Source organism: Balaenoptera musculus, chromosome 1 (genome assembly GCF_009873245.2).
Source record: "Balaenoptera musculus isolate JJ_BM4_2016_0621 chromosome 1, mBalMus1.pri.v3, whole genome shotgun sequence".
Classification (NCBI taxonomy): domain Eukaryota; kingdom Metazoa; phylum Chordata; class Mammalia; order Artiodactyla; family Balaenopteridae; genus Balaenoptera; species Balaenoptera musculus.
Genome location: NC_045785.1, coordinates 168,616,070 through 168,642,008, shown reverse-complemented (window position 1 = coordinate 168,642,008; position 25,939 = coordinate 168,616,070). Strand labels below are relative to the sequence as shown.

The 25,939-nt window shown below is 34.0% G+C and overlaps 1 protein-coding gene across 1 annotated transcript in view; it reads left to right on the top strand.

Moving 5' to 3' along the window:
* SPATA17 (spermatogenesis associated 17) overlaps positions 1-25,939 on the top strand; it is a 191,531-nt gene that overhangs the window by 6,175 nt on the left and 159,417 nt on the right. The window contains exons 2-3 of the mRNA XM_036865026.1: positions 19,762-19,851; positions 21,643-21,724. Coding sequence (XP_036720921.1) covers positions 19,762-19,851; positions 21,643-21,724 — 172 coding nt within the window. The remainder of the gene's footprint in view (positions 1-19,761; positions 19,852-21,642; positions 21,725-25,939) is intronic.

The following is a 25,939-nucleotide window of genomic DNA, read 5'->3' as shown; positions in this document are numbered from 1 at the left end:
TAAAAAAATTTTTAAAGACTAAATCTACAAAATTTTAAGAACAAAAAAGCATGCAATTAGTAGACCAGTAATTCTGAAGAATTTCTAGAAAACAAAAATTCAGTAGGAAGAAGGAGAGATGGGAGTCTAAGCCAGCAGCTCTTATTCTTTTCTCCCTTGCACATCTGTGTTTAGACAACTCAGTTTTCAAAATAAGGGAAATACAGCTATAAGGACCAAGAACCCCACTGCTTAGAAAGAAGCCTGCATCTGGTAGAGTCCACAGATTATGCAGATACTAGTAGGACCTCTGGTATGTCTCCAAAATCAGCTACCAAAAGCTTGAAGAATCACTTCTGAGAATGAATGGCTTCTTTTCTTTGACCATGGAAGCTCTGGAATCCTCCTGACCTGGAATTGGTCTAAGGAATACCTATGCCTCAGGCACCAAAAGAGAGATCTCAGTTCCCCAACATGTTCACTGCTGGATCATTGAACAGAAAACGTTTTTACAGTAACTTTTACCGCCTGTCAGTACGCTACTGCCCTAGTGACCTGAGCAGGCAGTCCTGCCTAGATATCAAGCAATTGAATATCTATCAACATAAATAGGCAAAGAAAATTCATAAGCCATTCAAGGGAACTTTAGTTTGGAGGAAGGAGATTAAGCTAAGAATCCAGAATAGGTGGCTACTGTGGAGTTAGAACTAATGGAGGACACGGATGTAAACTTTAGTAAAAATATAATAAGAACTTTTACAGAAGTAAAATTAGAGAAAAAACAATTACTGGAACCAATTAAAATTCTTTTCAGCTTAAAAATGTAATAAATCAATTAAAAAATAGGATAATCATAACTGAAATGTAAATGTTTCAGGAAAGCAATGTGGTAGACATATCTATGGGACTTATTATATGAATAATAGTCACTGCAGAATATGGAGTAGGAATGGGAAGGAGATAGATTAATAATAAAGAAATACTAGCAGAAAATGTTCCTAAACTGAAGAATGAGTATGGCTTTGAATTGAAAGGACTGTCTGAGTCCTAGACAGGATTTTCTTTTGGAAGACATACTTCTTAGATATTATCTATCCAAGGATACAGAAAAAATTTTACAAGCTTCTAATATAGATAGAAAAGAGAAAAGTGATTTGCTAAGGAAAGAGTCCAGCATTGGATGGCTCATATGCAACACAGAGACCTAGAAAAGGACAATAATTATCGATTATTCAAGGTAACAACTAAAAATCCTAAACCTAGCAAGGACCTTACTCATTTTTTTGATGAGATATTTTTAGACATGTAAAGACTCAGAGTTACATCATCCATGTACCCAACCTGAGGAAATGTTCTCTAGAAAGTACTCTGTGTAATCAAATGAAAATTAAATCATAACAAGGATTTGAGGATAGGGGAAGAACAAAAGAAGTAACGGAAACAATGATAAGCAATTATACTTGTATGTAGTATTTATGGTTAAATTTAGATAAGCATTGTGATACTAAGATTTATGAGATACCCCTTATTCTACGCAGTTAAGAGAATCCAATTGGCACTTTCAGTATTCTTCCTAGACATCTTTGTGCAGGTTCAAAAAATCATTAGTACATTTTCAATCAACAAGCAGTTACAGGCAACAGTCCTGCTAATTGTGTCACTAATACATAATGCAGGTACTTCTTTATCTAGCTTCTAATCTGTTACCTCTCCACTCTTCTAGCCTAAATTGTCTCTTTAGTGGCCTTAAGAACTCCTCCAGTGGCTGCCCCATCACCTACTTCCAAAGCCAATACATATATTTTAGGTTTATGGTAATGTCTACCATACTATCTTTCAGTTTTCTATGTAGTCAAATTAGTCAATCTATTTCTCTGGCTTTTGGGAATTTTAGCCTATTTTTGAGTAGTCTTTTCCAGCCCATGATTATAAGAAAATTATCTGTATTTACTGATAATATTTAAAAGTTTTATTACATTTTTCCTTCACTCTTTATGCAGTTATATTTCTATGCATGTATTGTGTGAGATAATAACTTAATTTTTTTCTATAGAAATACAGTTGTCTCAACACCATTTATTGAACTATCCACACTTTCCTTACTAATTTTAAATTTTGCATAATAAATAAATAAAAGGGCTTAAAATTGCACAGGAAGAACTACAATTGTCTTTTTTTTATTGAAGTAGAGTTGGTTTACAATGTTGTGCCCATCTGCTGTACAGCAAAGTGACTCAGTTACACACATATAGACATTCTTTTTTTAATATTCTTTTCCATTTTGTTTTATCACAGGATATTGAATTTAGTTCCCTGTGCTGTACATTAGGACCTTGTTGTTTATCCATTCTAAATGTAATAGTTTGCATCTACCAACCCCAAACTCCCAGTCCGTCCCTCCCCCTCCCCCCTCCCCCTTGGCAATCATAAGTCTGTTCTCTGTCTATGACTCTGTTTCTGTTTTGTAGATATGTTCATTTGTGTCATATTTTAGATTCCACATATAAGTGATATTATATGGTATTTGTCTTTCTCTTTCTGACTTACTTCACCTAGTATGATAATCTCTAGGTCCATCCATGTTGCTGCAAATGGCATTATTTCATTCTTTTTTATGGCTGAGTAGTATTCCATTGTATATATGTACCACATCTTCTTTATCCATTCATCTGTTGATGAACATTTAGGTTGTTTCCATGTTTTGGCTATTGTGAACAGTGCAGCTGTGAACATAGGGGTGCATGTATCTTTTTGAATTATAGTTTTGTCCAGGTATATTCCCAGAAGTGGGATTGCTGGATCATATGGTAATTCTATGTTTAGTTTTCTGAGGAACCTCCATAAAATTGTCTTTATTCACTGAAAACACAATTTTATGCATACAAAACTCTAAACCACCTACAAACAAAATGATTTAGAAATAAAAAGTGAATTTAGCAAGATTGCAGGATACAATACACAATACACAAAAATCAATTTTTTTTAATATAATAGCAGTGGGCAATTATAATTTGAAACTACAAAAATAATATAATTTACAATAGCATCAAAATGCATATGACTGTATCTACTTACCCTATAGAAATATGTACACAATTTGTGCACAGAGTATTTTATATGTGGGGTTATGAGTAAAGGCATTCATTAAAGCATTATTTCCAAGAGGAAAAACACAGAAGAGACTTGTATGTATTTGTAAGTAATCTGGCTAAATAAATAAAGCCATATTCACATGATGGAATATTAAGTAGCAGTTTAAAAGAGTGAAAAATTTTATAGATAGTGATGTAAAAATCTCTGAGACAAAGTTAAAAAAAGAGGTCATAGGAAGCATGTAATACATTTAGCATGAAATTTTTATGTATAAATACATAGAGACACAAAAATATGGGTCTGGAATCATATAACAAGCTGTTAATAATGATTAGGTTTTGAAAATTGGAGGATAAGGTAGGTTGAAATGGAATCAATTTTTTTCTCTATTTTTCTATATCAATTTTTTTTCTCTATTTTTATATTAAGCTTTGCATGTTCATGTATTATTTGTGAAATAAACAGGAAATAAATAGGTAAAAATTTGTTGTAAGACAAAAAATTTGTTTTGATTTTTTTTTTAATATTAATTTTAATTTTTTTGGCTGCACCACACAGCTTGCGGGATCTTAGTTCCCTGACCAGGGATTGAACCCGGGCCCTCAACAGTGAAAGCGCTGAGTCTCAACCACTGGACTGCCAGGGAATTACCCCCAATTTTGTTTTGAAAAGATAAAATTAAATATATAAAATAAGTGTCCATGAAGATGTAACTGGTACAAAACTTGCCCTCCTACCATGAAAAATTAGAAGACTGAACAAAATATATGAAAACTTATTTCTAGACATTGATGCAACAGACAGTGCAGGATTAGGATCTCTGAAAGAAAGGAAATAAATTACATTATCCAGACAATTACCCCATCTTTATTCCTGGAGGTAATTTCTGAACAAAATCCAAATTCTCAACAGCATAGCCTTCATAGTATCCAGCATCTATTCATAAATTACTAGTAGGAGAAAAATGTAGCAAACTAAGACCTGTAACAAGGAGGAGAAAAATCAGTTAATAGAAACAGACAAGATAATAAAATTAGCAGACAAGGATTTTTAAATAGCGATTCAGAATTTAAAGACTTAAAGTAAAATATGAGCATAATGAGAAGTTAAATGGAATATAAAGAAGAAGCAAATGAGACTTTTAGAGATTAAGAAAACACAGCATCTGAAAGAAATAATTCACTAGATGGACTAAACATCAGACTAAAATATTGCAAATAAAAGATCAATGAATTTGAAGACATACCAAATATATATTATTGGGTAGAGTATTCTATAAATATCAATTAGATCAAGTTGGTTGACAAATATTCACATTTTCTATATTGTTATGGATTTCCTGTACAGTTGTCCTATCAATTATTAGGGGAGACATGTTGCAGTTCCCAACTATAATTGTGGATTTGTCTATTTCTCCTTTTAGTTTTGTCAGGTTTTGCTTCATGTATTTTGAAGCTTTATTATTAGGCGCATATGCCTTTAAAATGATCATATCTGCTTAATAGATATGATAAATTAACATTTTTATCATTGTAAGATGGTTTTCTTTGTGCATGATAATTTCCCTTACTCTTAAGTCTACTTTAAATAATATATTTTAAGCTATGAAAAGTGTTTGAAGAATTTAAAACAATATTGAGATGCCATTCTTGTGTGTGTGTGTATATGATCTCAAATTTACACAAAAGTTGCAATACAGAACAGAAGATACTTCTTTCAAAAACCAAATGGGGATGGGTTGCAATCTGATGCCTTGCAAATTCTTTTTCCATATGAGAACATTTTCTATATAACCACAATTCAACCATCAAAATCAAGAAATTAATATTTGTACATTTCCACCATCTAATCTTCAGACTCCAAACTTTGCCAATTGTCCCAATAATGTTATTTATAGCAAAAAATGTTGTTTGTTTTGTCTCTTTAGTTATTTTTAATATAGAGCATTTTCTCAAATTTTCTTCAATTTTCATGACCTTGACCCCTTTGAAGAACACAGATCAGTTATTTTGTGGAATTTCCCTCAATTTAAGTTTGTCTGATTTTTCCTCTATTAGATTCAGGGTATGTACGGCAGAAATATCACAGAAGTAATGCTCTGATCTTTTCAATACATCTACCAGGTAGTGCATGATTTTGATTTGTCCAATTACTGGTGGGGTTCATTTGGATAATGTCATTAAGGTTATGTCTGCTAGGCTTCTTCACTATGATGTTCTTTTTTCCTTTGTAACTAACAGGTGTTTTTTAAAAGCAAGTAATTTGAAGCTGTCCCTCTTCTAACTTTCAATTTATTTAAATATTTTCTTATTTATATCGTTATGGGCTCATATGTTCCTATTTTAGTCAATGGGTTAAAATCCATTGCTCTATTTATCTTCATGCTAGCATTGTCCCAGATTTGTCTAATGGAAGCCACTAAAAGCTTCCTTCTGTGTCCTGATCATGGTAATACTCTCCTGCTTTCTGACACAAAAAAGTTGAGGCTAAGCTTTTACTTTTTCTGCCCCAGCCCTGGAGTTATCCATTTCTTCAAGGACCTCTTGTTTCTTTTAGTAGATGCCTGTGCCATTGGGTGTTGTTGTTCTCAAGCCCTCTCAAGTGGACAGAGCTAGAAAATATGTGTATATATGCATTTGCACAGAGTTTACATCTATACTTTATCTATGTATCTATCTATCCATTCATCCATCCATGTAGATGTTGAAATCCATTGACAACTCTATTTCAAATCCAGCACTACAGAGTTCATTCTAATTTTTTTTCCCTTTTCTTTTATTTTTAATATATTCACTTATTTGACCAATCCCTCTGTATGTAATCAAACTCCTGTCACCACAGCTGCTTTTTCTTTTAGGTATACCACTTTCCACCCTGCGTGGGGTCTTCCTCTCTGTGCTGAACTATCACCTCCCAGCCAACCTGGGTACTCTTTTCATCACTCTTGGGCTCTGATTCCCTGTCTGGCTGCCCTCCCATGTGTACCTTTTCTTTACCTTTCCTCAACACCCTAAAGCCAGGCCTCTCCATGGGAATACTCTCCTTACTCAGACTGGGACAACCTACCCCAGGGGTTGCCCCCCCCCCATGTGGGTGCCCACCTTACCCTGCACAGGCTGTTATACCCAGGCTGAGCCATGGGGTCCTCCCCATCCCCCCACCTCCCAGCACAGATCTTTGCTTTTCTTGCCCACTGCTGATTTCTTTAGGACTTAATTGTTCAGGAAATGAAGTGAAGAGAAGTGAGAAGGAAGATGAAGAAAAGCAAATATGAAATATTTTAAAAGTACACTAACAGTATAAATCTACATGACAAACTATGATAATTCCTACTTTATGATCTAATGCTTATGTATTTGCAACCCATGATTCATTGAACTGTGAAGTAATAATAATAACGAGAGCTATTAATGAAAAACAAAACATGGCTTCTACCTTCTAAAATGTCGTATTTCTCATTATCAAGTAGTTATTGACCTCTTATTAGTAACATGGATGATAATCAGAACCCAAAGTAGAAAATAAGCATAATTCCTGCCTTTAAGGAGCTTGAAATCCTTTAAGACCTAATAGTGAAATGATATGGAAAAAAGTAATCATTTTACACATCAATATGTCTTATAACACAGGACAGCTACTATCGGAATTTTATTCCTAATGTCTAAAATAGCTACAAGTTATATGATAATGAAAAGGAAAGCGTATTGGGTTTTTAATCTAGTATTTATTTAGTAGCTAAGGTCAGACTAAGCATAGTATTTTGATGTGTAAAATGCATATTTTTTGCATATTACTGGAAAAATACTTAACCACACATTTTTTCATTTTTATTTATTGTCAGTTATTTTCTGGCCACTAATTACATACATGCACATAGTGTTATCCAGGGTTATAATACTTCTAGCTGATGATGAAGTGACTGGAAACTTCCAGCTTTTTCTCGATGTTTTATTACATTCCTGGTAATACTTTTGGTCTTTCATCATTATTAATTCACTTAGTATTCATTGTGATAATGCTGATCATAATAAATTTATTTCAAATTCATGTAGATGTCATGTTTTATTCACTGCTATAGGATTTTCATTGTAATTTGGAACTAATTAATATACCATTAAAATAAAGTGTTACCCACATTTTTCATTTTAAACATAAAATGTCTAGCAGTTCATGACATATTGTATGAGTATGCAGCATCCCAGTGGCAACCCAAGTATCTGTAAATTTCATTTTTAAGCAGTTAAAAAAATGGCAACAGAAAAATGTTTATAGACGTCAAATTTCAGCACATAACTTAAAACTTAGCAGTAAGTTAACTACTAGTTATTTTAAAGCATGTCCCTTTAATTTAATGTATGGTTCTTATTAGTGTCATAGTATGCTTTTATTTATATAACTGTTAAAAAAAACCCAGAGATTTTGAATAACTCCAAAAAGAAATTATTTAATCTTCCTTTTGACTAGGTATTATATGTTAGCATTGTTACCAGGAGAGTTAAAAAAACATAAACTCAGGACAGATAATTTGATTGCTTATCTTCTATATTTCTTATGACAATTATAAGTAAGGCGTAAGCTCAAACTAATACACTAGTGAAAAGAAGTAGTAGGCATATCTGTATACCCTATATTTTTTCTCCCTCCTTTGCAAAGATAGGCAGTTGTTGATTGCTGCTGGTGAAGGACAGAAGAATGTTTTCAATAATTTAAATAGAGCATAGTTGACCCTTGAACAACATGGATTTGAACTGGCTGAGTCCACTTATACTCAGATTGTTTTCAACAAATACATTCTGCAGTGCTACACAATCCCCAGTTGGTTGAATCCGTGGATGTGGAACTGCAGATATGGGGGGTTGACTGTAAAATTATACATGGATCTTTGACTGTGTGGGGTGTTGGCTCCCGTAACACCCACATTATTCAAGGGTCAACTGTATATTTAAAACTGAAAAACAGATCTACTATAGTTATATTAAATGTTAATGATAAAAAGGGTTAAATAACCATGAGAAACCGTTTTATCCCATTATCATGAATTTGACTTTACATCAACCTTTTTCAATAAATGTTTCTTTCCTTATCTTCTTTACACTCTATCGTCTTTGAATTGCCTGCTCTACTAGACATTGTGTTGCTTTATCTTTTCTGTTTTTGCCCTAAATGACATTTTATATCCTGCACTAGAATATCTTATTATTGGCTAGGATAAAATGTTAAAAGAAAAACGAAAGATTCCTTTTAACCCTGTAACCCCTTGAAACAGTGGCCTTGTTTTCATGACTTTTTCATGGCAGTTGACACTGTTTAATCATGATCTCCCTTCCTGAAGCCTTTCCATTAACTCCTAATGAACTGCAAAATACTTGTCTCTTATACTTGGGCCTTGTTTTTTGTTTCTTTTTCCCCCCCTTATTTAACACCTTTCACTATAAATTTTTTTGAACCAAAGTCTGTTAAACTTTGGAGATGTGTGGTGCCAGTGCCACAGTGATGATATTCAGGGAGTCTAATATCCCTTAATATTATACACAAAATTCTGAGAACTGTTAAGAACTTTGCCTTCTGCCTTGGCTTCAGCTATTACTTACCATATCTTCCTTCTTTTCTTCCTTTCTTCCTTCTTCTTTTCTTTCTTTCTTCCATCGTTCCATGAACATTAGTTTAGCTCCTCCTACGTATCAGATACTTTAGTACATGTTGGGATACAGATATGAATAAAAGGCGAGCCTCTCAAGAAGATAAATGTTATAATTAGTATATAGAAGAAATTTCAGGGTATATAAAGATACATCTCTCTGGAAGTTGCAAAAGTCAGTTCAAGAAGAAGGTGTAGTTTTGTGATAGTTTGAGGTCAAGAGAGCACAGGGCCTGTTCTGTGAAATATAGGAGTAGAACGGCTCTATCACAGGATTGAAGTGGTAAAAGAAGACATGGGAGATTAAGTCTGAGCCAGAGCTGGGAGGATTTTGACATCTCAAGGGCTTTAGACTTCATTCAGAAGACTTGGGGTGTTTTGTGGGGTTGCCATGAAAGGATTTTAGGAAAAAATGGACTTGATTAGATTCATGTTTTAGAAAGACCATTCAAACAATAGCTTGAAGGATAGAGTAGAATAAAAGACTAGTGTCTAGGAAACAATGCTTTTGCAAATAACTAATCTTAGAAATATGAAGACATGAACTAATGCAAATAATTGGTTTTGCAGTTTTTGATTTGAGCAGTTGGGTGAATCATATTGTCTTTCATGAGAACTGGCTTGCAGAAAAGAGCTGTTCTAAGAGAGAAGAATAGAGGATGGGTGTGTGTGGAGGAGGGATGAGAGGAGTTATTTTAGATATGTTGAATTTGAAGTACCTGAGGAATATCCCAGCACAGATGTTAAGATGTTTTAGATATACAGATCAGGAGAGTTGCCCATCCTCTGAGAACCTACTCAAAATGCTTCCTTTGACTCCCGTCTTTCCCTACTCACTATTTCCTAAAAAAACAAACAAGAAAACCACTTTTCTACTTCTGAATTTTCCAGATCTTTCCTTCTGACATGGTATTTTACTTTTCTCATACGGCATTTCACTTTTCGCATAATTTTATTTACTGTTGCTATTATTTTTCAGTTCTATTATTGGTTGGGCCAAAAGGTTCTTTCGTTTTTTCCATAAGATGGCCGTAGTAGCGCTTAGTTGTCTTTAACTTCATTCGAAACAATTCTGCTAGATTGTATGTGACAGCTGTCATATCAGTGTGCATTTAAAAAAAGACATCAAAATTGGTGAATTTTTGTGTAGCCATTTTAATATTGAAGATGGAAGAAAAAAAGCAACATTTTCAGTATATTATGCTTTATTATTTCAAGAAAGGTAAAATGCAACTGAAATGCAAAAAAAGATTTGTGCAGTATATGGAGAAGGTGCTGTGACTGATCGAACGTGTCAAAAGTGTTTTGCAAAGTTTCGTGCTGGAGATTTCTTGCTGGACGATGCTCCACAGTCAGGTAGGACAGTTGAACTTGATAGTGATCAAATTGAAACAATAATTGAGAACAATCAATGTTATGTCACACAGGAGATAGCCAACATACTCAAAATATCCAAATAAAGCGTTGAAAATCATTTGCACCAGCTTGGTTATGTGAATCGCTTTGATGTTTGGGTTCCACATAAGTTAAGTGAAAAAACCTTCTTGACCATATTTCCGCACGTGATTCTTTACTGAAATGTAATGAAAACGTTCCGTTTTTAAAACAATTTGTGATGGGCGATGAAAAGTGGTCACAATACCGTGGAATGGAAGAGATCATGGGGCAAGCAAAATGAACCACCACCAACCACACCAAAGGCTGGTCTTCATCCAAAGATGGGGATGTTGTGAATATGGTGGGATTGGAAGGGAGTCCTCTATTATGAGCTCCTTCCAGAAAACCAAACGATTAATTCCAACAAGTACTGCTCCCAGTTAGACCAACTGAATGTGGCCCTCGACGAAAAGCTTCCAGAATGAGTCAACAGAAAACACATAATCTTCCATTAGGATAACGTAAGACCACATGTTTCTTTGATGACCAGGCAAAAACTGTTACAGCTTAGCTGGGAAGTTCTAACTCATCCGCCGTATTCACCAGACATTGCACGTTCGGATTTCCATTTATTTCGGTCTTTACAAAATTCTCTTAATGGAAAAAATTTCAATTCCCTGGAAGACTGTAAAAGGCACTTGGAACAGTTCTTTGCTCAAAAAGATAAAAAGTTTTGGGAAGATGGAATTATGAAGTTGCTTGAAAAATGGCAGAAGGTCATGGAACAAAAGGGTGAATACATTGTTCAATAAAGTTCTTGGTGAAAATGAAAAATGTGTGTTTTATTTTCACTTAAAAAACTGAAGGCACTTTTTGGCCCACCCAATAGTTTGTAAGCTTGAGAGCACAGAATATGTCATATGTACATCTTTGGCTTAAATGGCATGCTAAAAGTGACGGTAGCATCATGGCAGCATAAGTTGTTCCTTTTTTCTCTCCACTTTGATTTAAAACTAATCAGACATCCATAACCAGAAAAGAAAGAAAGAGAGAGAGAGAGAGAGAAATAGAGAAAGAAAGAAAGAACGAAAGGAAGGAAGAAAGAAAGAAAGAAAGAAAAGAAAGAAAGCACCTCTGCACAGCATATGAAGACACCTGGGATATCCATCCATTTGTGCACCTGAAAGTGGATGGATTAGATTGCAGAGGAGGCGACTGAACAAGGGAAGTGACGTCGGATCTGGTGGTAGCAGAAGAGTGATGGCAGAGAAGGCAGAGGCCAGTCTGTCAGTGAGCTGGCACAACCTTTCCAGAAGAGGAGGTGGAGGATGAAGGCGGTGAGTGAGGGTCTGCCCAGCCACACGTGTTGCAACTCGAGGGACCAGTTGCTGTCTTTGAGGACACTCAGTGACTGAGGGAGATAAAGGACAGGGAAGTAGACAGACCACAAGAACTAAAGGAAGTCATCTTCTGTCTGCCCCAGGAGGCAACAGGACTGCCCGTGGACATCTGGGACACCCCCGCCCCTCACCCCCACCCCAATTAAGAACCTTTCCACCGAGCTGTGGACACACTCAAAGTCCCAAGTAGTAAGTACACACCTCTCCAGGCTTTGCCACTACCTTTGCTTTATCTTTGTGTGTGTGCTCCCAACCTTAGGGGCAAGTCAGCTCCAGGAAGAGGAACACAAAACCTGTATTTGTAGCGCCACCTTCTGGAAAACAAAAGGAAGGCTCCTAATTATCAATCTGTTGAATTGTTAGAATCAAAGTAAATTAAGCCTTACCAAATAAGAAAGGCATTTGTTACTTCAAATGCAGCCAAAAAAAAAAAAAGAAGCAGCAACAGAGGTACTTTTCATCAGACACCATGAACAGTCGTGGTAATATGGTAGTACAAAAAGAAAATGACAATTTTCCAGCAGTCGAACCCAAAAACATGGACTATTGCAATCTAAATAATAAAGAATATAAAACAGGTGTTATGAAGGAATTCAGTGAGCTACAAGAAAACTCAGAAAGGCAATACAATAGACAATAACACTAAAAATGTAAGAGCATTTAATACCCCACTATTAGTAATGGATAGATTGTCCAGACAGAAAATCAACAAGGCAACGTTGGAATTGAACAACACTTTATAAGGAATGAATTTATGAGACATATACAGAATATTCCATCCAACAGCAATAGAATGCACATTCTTCTCAAGTACACATGGAACATTCTCCAGAACAGATCCTATGATAGGCCACAAAAAAAGATCTTAGCATATTTAAAAGATTGAAATCATATCATCTATTTTCTCTGACAACAATCCTATGAAGCTAGAAATCAATAAGGGAAAAGTGAGAAAGTCTACAAATATGTGAAAACAACACATTTCTAGACAACCATTGGCTCAAAAGAGAAATCAAAGGGAAATAAAAAGTTGTCTCAACAAGTGAAAATGAAAATAAAACATATCAAATATTGCAGGATGCAGCAAAAGCAGTTCTGAGAAGAAAGTTTACAGCAATAAATATATATATTAAGAAATTGCATCTCAAATGAACAACTAACTTTACTCCTCAAGGAACTAGAAAAAGAAAAAATTTCTGCTCAAAGTTAGCAGAAAGAAGGAAATAACAAGGATCAGAATGGAAATAAATGAAATAGAGACCACAAAAGCATAGAAAGGATCAACAAAACTAAGAGCTGGTTCTTCAAAAAGATAAGCAAAATTGAAAAACCTTTGGCTAGCCTAAGACAAAAAAACGACTCAAATAAATAAAATTAGAAATGAAAGAGGAGATACTACAACTGATGCTACAGAAGTACATAGAATCAAGAGACTACTGTTGAACAATTCTATGCCAAAAAATTATATAATGTAGAAGAAATGGATACATTTCTAGAAGCTAACAACTTGCCAAGATTAAATCAGAAAAAAATAGCAAATCTGAACAGACAATGACAAGTAAAGAGATTGAATTGGTAATTTTAAAACTTCTAACACAGAAAATTCCAGGACCAGATGGTTTCACTTGAGAATTCTACCTAACATTTAAAGAGGTATGAACACCAGTCCTCCTCAAATTTTTCCAAAATGTTGAGGAACACTTCCAAACTCATTCTACAAAGCCAGCATCATTTTGATACCAAGACTAAATAAGGATACAAGAAGAAAGGAAAACTGTAGACCAATATCCCTCATGAATATAGATGGAAAAATTCTCAACAAAATATTAGTAAACTGAATTCAAGAACACATTGAAAGGAGTAGACACTATGTCCAAGTGGGATTTATCCCTGGGATGCAAAGATTATTCAATATATGCAAGTCAATAAATGTAATATATCATCACATCAATAAAATGAAAGATAAAAATCATATGATCATCTCAATAGATCCAGAAAAAGCATTTGACAGAATACAACATCTTTTCATGATAAAAACCCTTAACAGACTGGGTATAGAAAGAACATACCTCAACATAATATAGGCCGTATATGACAAACCCAGCTAACATTATTCTTAATGTAGAGAAACTGAAAGCGTTTCCTCTATGATCAGCATCAAGGAAATAATCTCACCACTCCTACTCAGTATAGTACTGGAAGTTCTAGAGAAATTGGGCAAGACAAAGAAATAAAAGACATCCAAACTGGAAAGGAAGAAGTAAAACTGTCATTATTTGCTGATGATATGATCCTATATATAGAAAATCCCAAAGAATTAGTCCAAAACTGTTGGAGTAATCAACAGTTTCAGTAAAGTGGCAGGATTTGAAATCAGACAGAAACCAATTGGATTCCTTTGCACTAATGATGAAACATCAGAAAAAAGAAAGTAAACCATCCCATTCACAATAGAATTAAAACCAATAAAAAATTTAGGAATAAATTTAATCAAGGAAGTAAAAGATATGTACAATGAAAACTACAAAACTTTGCTAAAAGAAAATGAGGAACACACAAAAAATGGAAAGGCATCCTGTGTTCCTGGATTGGAAGAATTAATATTGTTAAAATATCCATATTACCCAAAACCATCTACAGATTCAATGCAATCCCCACCAAAATACCAAAGGTATTCTTTACAGAAATAGAAGAAACAATCCTAAAATTTATGGATAAAGAAACAATCCTAAAATCTATGGGGACCCACAAAAGACCCTGAATGGCTAAAGCAATGCTGAGACAAAAGAACAAAGCTGGAGGTATCACACCTCTGGATTTCAAACTATACTACAAAACCATAGTAATAAAAACAGTATGATACTGGCACAAAAATAGACACATCGGGGCTTCCCTGGTGGCGCAGTGGTTGAGAATCTGCCTGCCAATGCAGGGGACACGGGTTTGAGCCCTGGTCTGGGAAGATCCCACATGCCGCGGAGCAACTAGGCCCGTGAGCCACAATTACTGAGCCTGCGCGTCTGGAGCCTGTGCCCCACAACAAGAGAGGCCGCGATAGTGAGAGGCCCACGCACCGCGATGGAGAGTGACCCACGCTTGCCGCAAGTAGAGAAAGCCCTCGCACAGAAACGAAGACCCAACACAGCCAAAAATAAAAAAAAAAAAAAAAAAAAAGTGTTTCCCAAGTTCATTTAAAAAAAAAAAAAATAGACACATCGACCAATGGAACAGAATAGAAAGCCTAAAATTAAATCCCAGCATATATGGTCATCTAATATTCAACAAGGGAGCCAAGAATACTCAACAGGGAAAGGATAGTCTCTCAACAAATGGGAAAACTGAAGAAACACATGTAGAAAAATGAAATTGGACCCCTATCTCACAACACTCACAAAAATTAACCCAAAATGGATTAAAGAGTTAAATATAAGACCTGATACTATAAAACTAGAAGGAAACATAGGGAAAAAGCCCATCAGTGTTGGTCTTGGCAATAATTTTTTGAGCATGATGCCAAAAGCACAAGCAACAAAAGAAAAAAATTCACAAATGCAACTACATCAAACTCAAAAGCTTCTGTACAGCAAAAGAAACAATCAACGAAATGAAAGGACAACCTACAGAATAGGAGAAAAAACCACGTATCAGATAGGGGCTTAATATCCAAAATATATAAAGAGCTTAGTCAACTCAATAACAGAAAAGCAAAACAGTCCAATTAAAAAATGGGCAGAAGAACTAAATAGTCATTTCTCTAAAGAAGACATTGAAATGGCCAACAGACACATAAAAAGATGCTCAACATGACTAATCATAAGGGAAATGCAAACAAAAACCACCATGAGATATCATCTCCCATCTGTTAAAATGGCTATCATCAAGAAGACAAGAGACAACAGGTGCTGTCAAGGATGTAGTGAAAAGAGAACCTCTGTATGTTGTTGGTGGGAATGTAAATTGGTCCAACCAGTATGGCAAACAATTTGAAGATTCCTCAAAAAATTAAAAATAGATCTACCACATGATCCAGGTATTCCACTTCTGGGTATATACCCAAAAGAAATGACTACAGGATTTTGACAAGATATATGCACTCCACATTTATTGCAGCATTATTTATAATAGCCAAGATTTGGAAACAACCCAAACACCCATACATGGATGAATGGGTAAAAAAGATGTGGTGCATATGCACAATGAAATATTATTCAGCCGTAAGAAAGGAAGATACCTTCCCATTTGTGACAACATGGATGGACCTTGAGCACATTATGCTAAGTGAGGTAAGTCAGACAGAAAGACAAGTGCTATATTAGATCATTTATATGTGGAATCTAAAAAAATTAAACCCATAAAAAACAGAGAGTAAATGGTGGTTACCAGAGGAGGGGGGTGGCTAAGAATGATGGTGTTTAAGAGTACAAATGTGTAATGAGTAGTAAATAAGCCATAGAGATCTAATTCATATAATAGACAATAATATTATATTATAATTATGTAATATAAATATCACTATACTGTCCATCATATTACAATATGTAAATGTATCTATGTAATAAGCTATACACCTTAAGCTTAACAAAATGTTACATGTCAGATTTATTCAATAATAAATAAATGCCATACTAACACATAGTTTACATATAATAAGTATTTTTGAATTAATGAATAAGATATTGACAGACTGGTATTTTTTTCTTCCTGCAATCTACATAGATGCATCATTATGTAATAATGTAGTAATTATCATTATCATTTATTGAAAACATATTATTTACCAGTCTTCCAGTTTCTTTGTGATATGCCAACAAACATACCCATGATACACTATTATTGAAATTTTACAGAAGAAACTGAATTTTGGATTAAAAAACTTGCTTAAGGTAACCCAACCAGTAAGTGGCACAGTTAGAATTTGAGCTAAGGTCTTTCTTCAAAGCAAAAGTGCTGGCCACTATCCTAATATTTTAACTAGGTTAGGCCATAGTTCATGTTATATTAAATGGTCAAATTCCTTAGGGTTTAATGCCTAGATAAGTCTAATATTTCCCTTAAACTTGAAGACACTTTAATGCCATTTGGTAGTTTCTTCAATATTTTACATGTTTTTCAATGTACATTGTACCAAAATTCTATAAATAAATGTTTGTATTGAATACATAAAGGTAATACTTCCTCTTTCACATTGCCTTGGAGAAGCAGCAAATTCACATATTTTGTGGAAGTAGCATCAATCAGTTAACTGTTCAGATTGAAATTCTAAATGTGCTTACCTTTTTTGGAACAGTGATGACATTTGACAGTAAAATTTAACATTGGTAACCATTCGTCAATCCCTAACTTCAGCTTCTTGACTAAAGGGCCTTGTTTTCTGAAATTTTAAGGACCTTGTTTGTTTCAATGTAATTCTTCTGAAATACACATCGGCACTCACAAGATGGTTTGCTATAGATCTCAAAAGTGCAAATATACCCAGAACCCAGGTCAAGGCTTTTAGAAGTGTAAATTGCTTGTATTTTCTTTTCTGTAAATTGCCTGTGTTTTGCTGCTTTTCAATTGGGTTGTTTAATTTTTTCAAAGTTTCTTTTCTTTCCCTCAAATATAGTGACAACAGCACAGTCTTTGGTTTTCCCGTTTATGGCATTCCTAGTTTATGAAGACATGACAGATCTTAGAAATTTACTGCACGTCTGTCCTGAAATTTGTTTTATCATTCCCATTATAGTTTTACTACCATGTGTATGTGTATGCACTTCTAACGAACATTCCTGAAGTTGTGTGACTTTTGAAACTCTTATAAATGAAAGTTTTCTGTATGTGTTCAAAGACCAAATTGTTTCCTTCTGGCCATATACACAAGTGCCTATTGTACTGCATTCTCACAGTACTCAGTATAGTGAGAAATTTTTGTTTTTTGCTATAGATGTTGATGTTTTTCCACATCTTCATCTTCATTTATTGTTATTAGGTGATGGGTGCTATTTTATGCCACACAATTTCAATATTATATTTGGAAATGGCTTACGTGCATTTTTCCTCTTGCCCTTTTTTCCTTGCTTTTTCTTCCCTTTTACTTCCCTCCCTTCTCCTGTTCTCATCCTTCCTCTTCCCCTTCGGGGGAAGTGATGGTTAAGAATGCAGCCTTGAGAGCTAGACTACCTAGAATCAAATCTCCGCTCTGACACCCACCAATGTGTGACCTTGGGCATATCACTACACTTCCCTCTGCCTCAGTATCTTCTGCTGTCAAATGGGCATATTTACTTACTTCATCGAGATGTGAAAGGATTATATGTAAGTTAACTCAGTGGTATGTAAATGCTAGGAACAGTGCTAGCACATAAAGTATTAATTTGTTTAAGATATTATTATTCTTTTCTCTACTTCTTTCAATAGGTTCGTTCAGAGATCTGCCTGTCTATTACCCATAATCACCCCAGGACTCAAGTTACTAAGAGCCTGGGGGTTCCTGTTGGGTTCTCAGCAACTCTGTCATCCTAAAATGGGGAGAGATGTCCACGCAGTGAAAGGTGTAGTGAGGGAGCTTGCAAATGGCATTCTTCACAGAGATTAAATGTGACAGGTGACATGCTGTCCCCCAGAGGAAGCAGCTCTGGGAAGACAAAGGTTCAGTATTAGGAATAACATCCATTATCTCTCTGGACCCACTGAGAGAGTCATGTGGGACAAAATAGACAAGATGACTGCCTTTTGCATCTTAGAGTTTAGTGGAAAGACCCTCATTAAACAATTACATATGATTGTGTTAAATGTTATGAAGAGCTATGAGGGTGTATAATGGAAAGGCCTCATGGATTCTGGGGATTCAAGGAAGGCTCCATGGAGGAAAGGACTTTAAGCTGTTGTCTCTCCCACGTACAGTCTAATAATTTGAGCCAAGAATACACTTTACACATCTCTCTGCTATTATTTTGTACCTGAAGGGCAAACACACAGCAATAACAAAACTTTCTTTTCTTCTAATTGTCTAGTGTGTCCTCACACAGTTATTTCCAGCTAATTTTATTGCATCATACAGTAATCTTATCATGGTGCCTTCCATTATCTGGTAAAGTGAGTGACTATTCTCTTGTGTAGTTTTTACAGTTTGTTCTTCACTTCTACTACCCTTTATGCAACCTTACTGATCTGTGCGTTTTCTCACCACTACTCTTTTTCACGTCTGGGTCACTGACTTGATGCATAATTTTTGTTCCTGTCTCTGCTTTTGTAGATCCTTTTCAGTCAGGCTTTCTAGGTAACTCTCTTTCCTGCTTATCTAGTAGATAATCTGTCTATTTCCTTCTTTAACTATTTGTCACTGACAGTTTAATTGCTAATCCTATTTGCTTTCTCAGCCAACTTCACAGTATTATTTGAAATATTTTTCCCATTCTGTTTTTGTTCTAATTATATAAATTTAATGAAATCTATATATTTAACGTACAACGAAAACAAAAAAATAGCCTAAGAAAACACAATTCTTGAGAGAATTTTTTAAAAAGTAAAAAACAAGTGACTAGCAATTCTTTATTCATTCAGCAAACATAAAGTGCAAAGTGCCAGCCAGCCTTCTAGGAGAGAGATTACTCTGTGGTCTACAGTAATTGCCCTAAGCAACATGACGTTATCAGATGGGGATGGAGAGGGAGAATTGTAATGACTGAAAAAATTAAGATGGAGATCTGTCCTGACTAAACCTTTTCTTCCTATAAGTCAGTAAAATCTAAAGAATGAATTTCTTATCTCTTTATAAGGCCTATGGCCCTGGCCCCTGCCTCCTTTAACTGAAATGTATGTTCTAAGAACTCTACCTAGAATAGGTAAAATGACGGATTCATTTTACTTAGAGGCAATTCATTTAACTGATGCAGTAAGTGAAATATGCAAGGATGTTTATCTTGCATAATATGTGTAGTGGCATTTAAACAGTAAATTCAAATAATTATGTTTTTAAAATAATGACAAAATAGCACATTGCTTTTTAAATTTCCTTATAAAAACCACTGGTGAATTAATTAGTTGCAAATAGGTGATTATAAAAGTAAAAAAAAGTAAAGCTGTTGAAAGCACATGGCCTCTTAGAGAAAGGTTAATTTTTGAAACATAGCTTATAATTTCTGGAATACTTTCTTTAGTATTTTAATTTTATTTAAAATGACATTTGAATTATAATTATCATTTTCAAAGAAATTAAAAATTAAGTTTAACAGGTTGATTTGCTTTAGAATTATATTAGTCACTAATGAAATGCTTAAAAAAATTTCTTTTTAGCGTTGTGGATATATTTCAAAAAAAGGAGAATGATGCAGCAGTTAAAATCCAGAGCTGGTTTCGAGGATGTCAAGTTCGAGCATATATCAGGTATATTGATTTTGTCATGGAACCTCAGATATATCATTAAAATATACTCCTTAGAAAATGTAATTTATTCATGTGGTTCTTATTGCAAATAATTTTTTATTTTACTTGTAATGAAGTTAATAAATTATATGATGTCCTTTAAAGACATAACTCTTTTTGGTCATATTTTCTTACATATAAAGAAACTAAATGATGTTGACCATATCGCTTTTAAAAATTCTCAATGTCATAAATATACTTGATCAGTTTATTTTCTTCAAGTTCCATAGGTTGTGACAAATGATTGGACTTGTATTTTTATAGCAATGAATTTATTGACTGGTAAGAAAGAAAAACAAAACAAAACAAAAAGAAGCTATTCCAATCCTCTCCAACGTGTTGGTAAATAAAGGCAAATGACACCAAAATGATGTCATTCTGATTACAAAGAGACTGCAATTGATCCCTATGTTAACTGTTTCCACTTTTTGTTCAGTGCTCAAATTTCCCTCAGTTTCTCATCAATTCTGAAAAATATTGCCCTGGAAGAATATGACTAATCCATAATAACTCAGATGGTCAGCTAGGGGTTATACTGTATACTTCCTTATATTTACTAGTAGGAGCCAGACATGCAAATAAAAGCATGAAGATGATGGTTCTCTTTTGGCCACTATACCAAATAGGAACATGGGAGCAGAGAGTATTTTTTAATTCAGCAGACTAAAATGACTTTAGCTAAGGTAGACTGAGTAATATAAGTATGAAAAAGGGAAGTGTTTCTTGACCTCACAAATTATTTCAAAGTACTTATAGTAATTCATATCAATAGTGCCTGGCTTATTTCTTAACGTGTCACTATGACCTGTTTTACATAGTCTTTTTAAAAATATATTTCAATATTTCATTGCATTCTTCTTTCTTTTCAATTTTCTTTTGACTTATTTATTTTTACTGAAGTAATTTGCAATATTAGTTTCATATTAATTTAATAGCGATTCAAAATTTTTATAGATTATATTCCATTTATAGTTACAAAACATTGGCTATATTCCCTGTGCTATACAATATATCCTTGTAGCTTATTTATTTTATACAGAGTAGTATCTCTTAATACCCTATCCCTATCTATTTCCTCCCTCTTCCGTCACCCCACTGGTAACTACTAGTTCATTCTCTATATCTGCGAGTCTGTTTCTTTTTTGTTATATTCACTAGTTTGTTTTATTTTTTAGATTCCACATATAAGTGATAACATATAGTATTTGGCTTTGTCTGTCTGACTAATTTCCCTAAGCATAATATCCCATGTTGCTGAAAATGGCAAAATTTCATTCTTATTTGTAGCTGAGCAGTATTCCATTGTGTGTGTGTGTGTATACATACATATATACATATATATATATGTGTGTGCGTATATATATATATATATATATGTATATATATATATATATATATCTCCTTTATCCATTCATCTGTTGATGGACACATAGGTTGCTTCCATATCTTGGTAATTATAAATAATGCTGCTATTGAATATTGGGGTACATGTATCTTTTCAAATTAGTGTTTTTGTTTTCTTTGGATATATATACCCAGGAATGGATTGCTGGATCATATGGTAGTTTTTAGTTTTTTTAGTTAGATCATATTTTTAGGTTTTTTGGGAACCTTCATACTGTCTTTAAAAGTACATGTAAACTCGGCTTTGAATTTGATTTCTTGAATTGTGAAAAGGAATATTCTAAGCAAAAATTGAAGATATATCATTGTTTCAATGAAAGCATACTAATAAGCATATTTTTCACCCAGGTACTTACACAGGGTAGCAACAATTATTCAGAAACAATGGAGAGGTTACTTAGGCAGACAACATTATCAACTAATTGTGAAGGTAAATATAAAATTTATATATGTTAGCACTTGAATTATTCAATTTGTTGTAACTAATTCACTTTAGTCACATTTACATGTAGTTTTGAAGTTATTGATAATATTTATATGAGAACAAAATTGGGTTTAATTTTCAGAACGAGAATTCTTCTCAGAAGCCTTTGCTGATTTTTCCATGGAGAATTGATGACTCATTTCTTTATACCCAAACTATACTAGATATTTTATTTTTGTTAAAGTACCGTTCACAGCATATGCATTTGTATGTATTATTTGTTGAAGAGTGTCTATTTTCTAGACAGTGAGCTCTTTCAGAGTAAGCACTGTAGCTTGTTCATCTTTGGTCCACCAACATTTAGACCAATCCCTGGCCCATTGCACTGTCAGTAAACATTAGTTGAAGTGCCCCAAATTAATTCTACAAGATAAAAATGTAAGATAATTTCTCTCTGTGCTACTTATCATTTCCTATAATTGACTCTTGGGAGTTTTTGAAGATTGCCTTAATAAGTATAGCATAACACAATCATCTATATCCCCTGATAGACTTGCAGAAGTATGAGATAACATGCCAACTTATATTTCAGTTTAATGATTTCAGAAATTAAGAAAAAAATAATTTTTTGATACAAAATGAGGAGGTTTATAATCATTTGCCTACTTCACAAGTTTCCTGATTTGTTACTATTTTCTACTATAATAGTTTAAATTTGTTCTTCATTTATTCTTTATTAGAGGCATCTAAGTGAAATTAAAAGATATAGAGAGGGGAAAGAAAAAAAATAAGTAGACAACTAAATGATAAGAGTTCACCTTTGGCAAGAAAAGTTTAAAACATGTTAATAAAATACAGGGACTGCTTGGAGGAAGAGCGTAATACTTTAGATTTAATGAAATAAATAAGTATTTTTTTAAAAATGCTGGCACGAACTTTTTACAAGTTTTGGATCTCTCTTACAGTTAGGTTTAAAATCACTGTGATGCTCTTATAAAGCAGATCTGATGTCCCTACAGGGGAACCCATTTTAGTGATAACTTCTCTAAATGACATGATTCCCTCAAGTTAAGCTCCTATTTTAATACTATACGTTCCCACTTAATTAATATGTCACTTAAGATTTTTAAAATCCACCAAAACCAAAGAAAAGTTTATTCTTTTAATTTAACTGGCTGAATAGCCCACTTACATGTCTGCAACAAACTTAAAGTATCTTTCATTAATTTTGTTAATTGTTAGCATGGGTTTTCTTGTCTAGAACACTAATCTCTTGCATCACTGACAGTTCAGACTACTTAAAAAGTAATTTTTAAGTTTTGAAATAATTTCAGATTTACAGAAAAGTTGCAAAAATAGTACAAAGAATTCCCCTATATTCTTTATGCAGATTTCTTCACTAAAGTGAACAAATTTACTTTATCGTTTTCTTTTACCCCTCTATACATATTTTTGGTCTTTTTTCTATGGTTATTTTGAATCATTTGAGACAAAGTTGCAGAAGTGGTGCTCCTTTCCTCTCAATTCATCAGTGGATATTTTCTACATAACCATATTAAAATGATCAGAATCAGGAAACTGACATCTGTACAATACTTTTATCTAATCTTTAGACTCTATTCACATTTCACTGATTTTCCCAATAATGTCATTTATAGCAAAAACTTCTTTTCCAGGGTAAAACCCAGGATTTTGCGTTGTACCTAGCTGTTGTTTTTCTTTAGTCATCTTTAATATGTTTGGTCTGTCTTTGCTTTTCATGATCTTGATATTTTTGAAGAATATAGACTATTTTTCAGATTATTCCTCAGTTTTGGTTTGGTTATGTTTCTTCATTGTTAGATTGAGGTTACGCCTTTTTTCTAGAAATACATCTCAGTACATCATGTTAGGAACCATATACTGTCAGTTTGTTGCAAGGCAGTTAATGCTAAATTTGATAATTTAACACACTTACACTGTAGACTTGCTATTTTTATCTTGCGAGGCAATGTTTTAAGACTGGGCATATATCTTCTTCCTCATCAAAAATTTTTACTGTAGGTTTAGCATCTAATGATGGATCTTACCAGAATCAATTATTATTATATTTGTCAAATAGTGATTTTCTAATTTTGTCATTTCCTCTAAGTTTATACTTGTTAGCATTTTAGCATAAGAAAGGACCTTTTTTCCTCTTTCTTCCTTCCTTTCTCTTTCTTTCTTTCTTTCTTTCTTTCTTTCTTTCTTTCTTTCTTTCTTTCTTTCTTTCTTTCTTTCTTTCTTTTCTTTCTTTCATTCATCAGTTTTAACTCATGAATTCCTATTTTATTTAATGGGTTATAATAAATTATCACTAATTGATTTGGTGCTAAAATTTTCCTAGATTTGGCCAATAGGAGCTCCTTCAAGTCAGTTTTTAATAGAATCAGATTACTTAAACAGGATGATCAAAAATTAAGTTGTTTTTTATGGAGTAATGAGCGTTTTTAGCCCTATTGTTTATTATTATTCATTAGTGGTTGGAGGTCTATATCTTTGTGTAGACAGGACAGGAGAGTATACTTATGTATATGTCATTCCATGAACACTGTGACTTAACTTTCATTGCTGCTGTTTCCGCTCACAAGCCACCATTCAGATGGTTATGAATTGACACCTCCTTTTAATCAAACATATAAAAGTGTATACATTTCAGTGACTATTGTCAAAATATTCAACTTTGGAATCTACATTTGTTCTAATGGTGTTGGAGTTGCTGAAAAAACGTCTTTAAAAGTTCAAGTAATGAGCCACCCAAGAACATTGTTTGTTACTTTAGTGTCTCAACTAGGTTTGATCAAAAAGAGTATTGCTCAGCATCGTCGCCAAGTTATTCTCCAGATTTGCATCTAATTATCTTTGGGCTCTTGAAAAAAATTAAAAATGGAGATTTTCCTCAGTTAGATTGGTTCTTGATGGTTTTTAAATCTATTAATCTGTAAGGTATTTCAGAACAGGTCCGTTTTATTTATTTATCTGTTTTTGCCATTGAATGCACATAAGGTTCAATAAATAACATAATCTGATCTCAGTACATAATTATTGAATGAGATTAAAATAGCTGACATTGACTGGTTGACTAGTGAAAGTGAAATATTGTACTAAGCATTTTGTATACTTAATGTATATACCAACTAAAGTCTTATACCAGTCCTGTGAATACTATCACCATTTAATAGATGAGGAATTTTAGGCTCAGAGATGGTTACTTCCCCAAGGATACACTGTTAGTGATAAGTGGAGAAAAGTTCAAACCCAGTTGGGTTTGATTCCAAAACCCTTATATATAGGTCTGATAGGCAGTTTAATCTCAGTCATTATTGGAGGTTTCCCTTCTCTGGTTTATACAGAAGTCCTGTGAGACTTAAGTAGTGCCAACATAGCAGAGATTCTTACCTTTGTCGAGTCTTCATTCATAAGATGTCTATTGTCTGAGCTCGTGTGTTTGATCCTTCAGGATTCATCCTTGGAGGACTCCATGGCTACTGGGCCACATAAAGGGAAAGGGAATTTTTGCCAAAACTGATATCTTCCCTAGTGCTTAGAATCCTGTCTCTTCCACAGCTGCCACCAAGTTTATCCCTAGAGTTTTAGCCACCTCTCAGAAGCAATAAGAATTCCCAGTGTCATATTTTCTTATTAGAAAAGCTAACGCCCCGCTCTTTCCCAGGCATGTGGAATATTTACTCCGTTTTTTCTCTTTTTCTGCTCACACCTCTCCTCTTATCATCCCCGCACACCCTCCGTGTAATTTCTCAGAGCTCAGATTTTAGGGCAGCAAAGCCAGGGATGGACAGTCACATATAAATGGACTGAAGCAAAAATGCATAAAAGGACCCGCTACTTTCGTGGGTTGGGGATTGGGCCATGACTTAAGGATAGTGTTTGAATCTACATTAATTATCCTGTCACACACATAGTCCTATAGTAATTGTTGAAACCACCATTTCCAAATTTATTCTGCATAAATTTTTGTTTTTGCCTAACAGCTATATATCAATACAATAATAATAAAAATGCCATATAGTATATATTAGGCTACAAAATGAATGGTATAGTTAGCAATTTTAAAACTTTAGTAACAGTTGCTGTTACTAAAATGTAGCAAAATTTTTAGCCCTGTATATAAAATAAGTACAAACAGTGCAGCTATTTTTGGAAGCTGAAGAAACAGAACTGCTTGGTCTCTTTCCCTGTGGC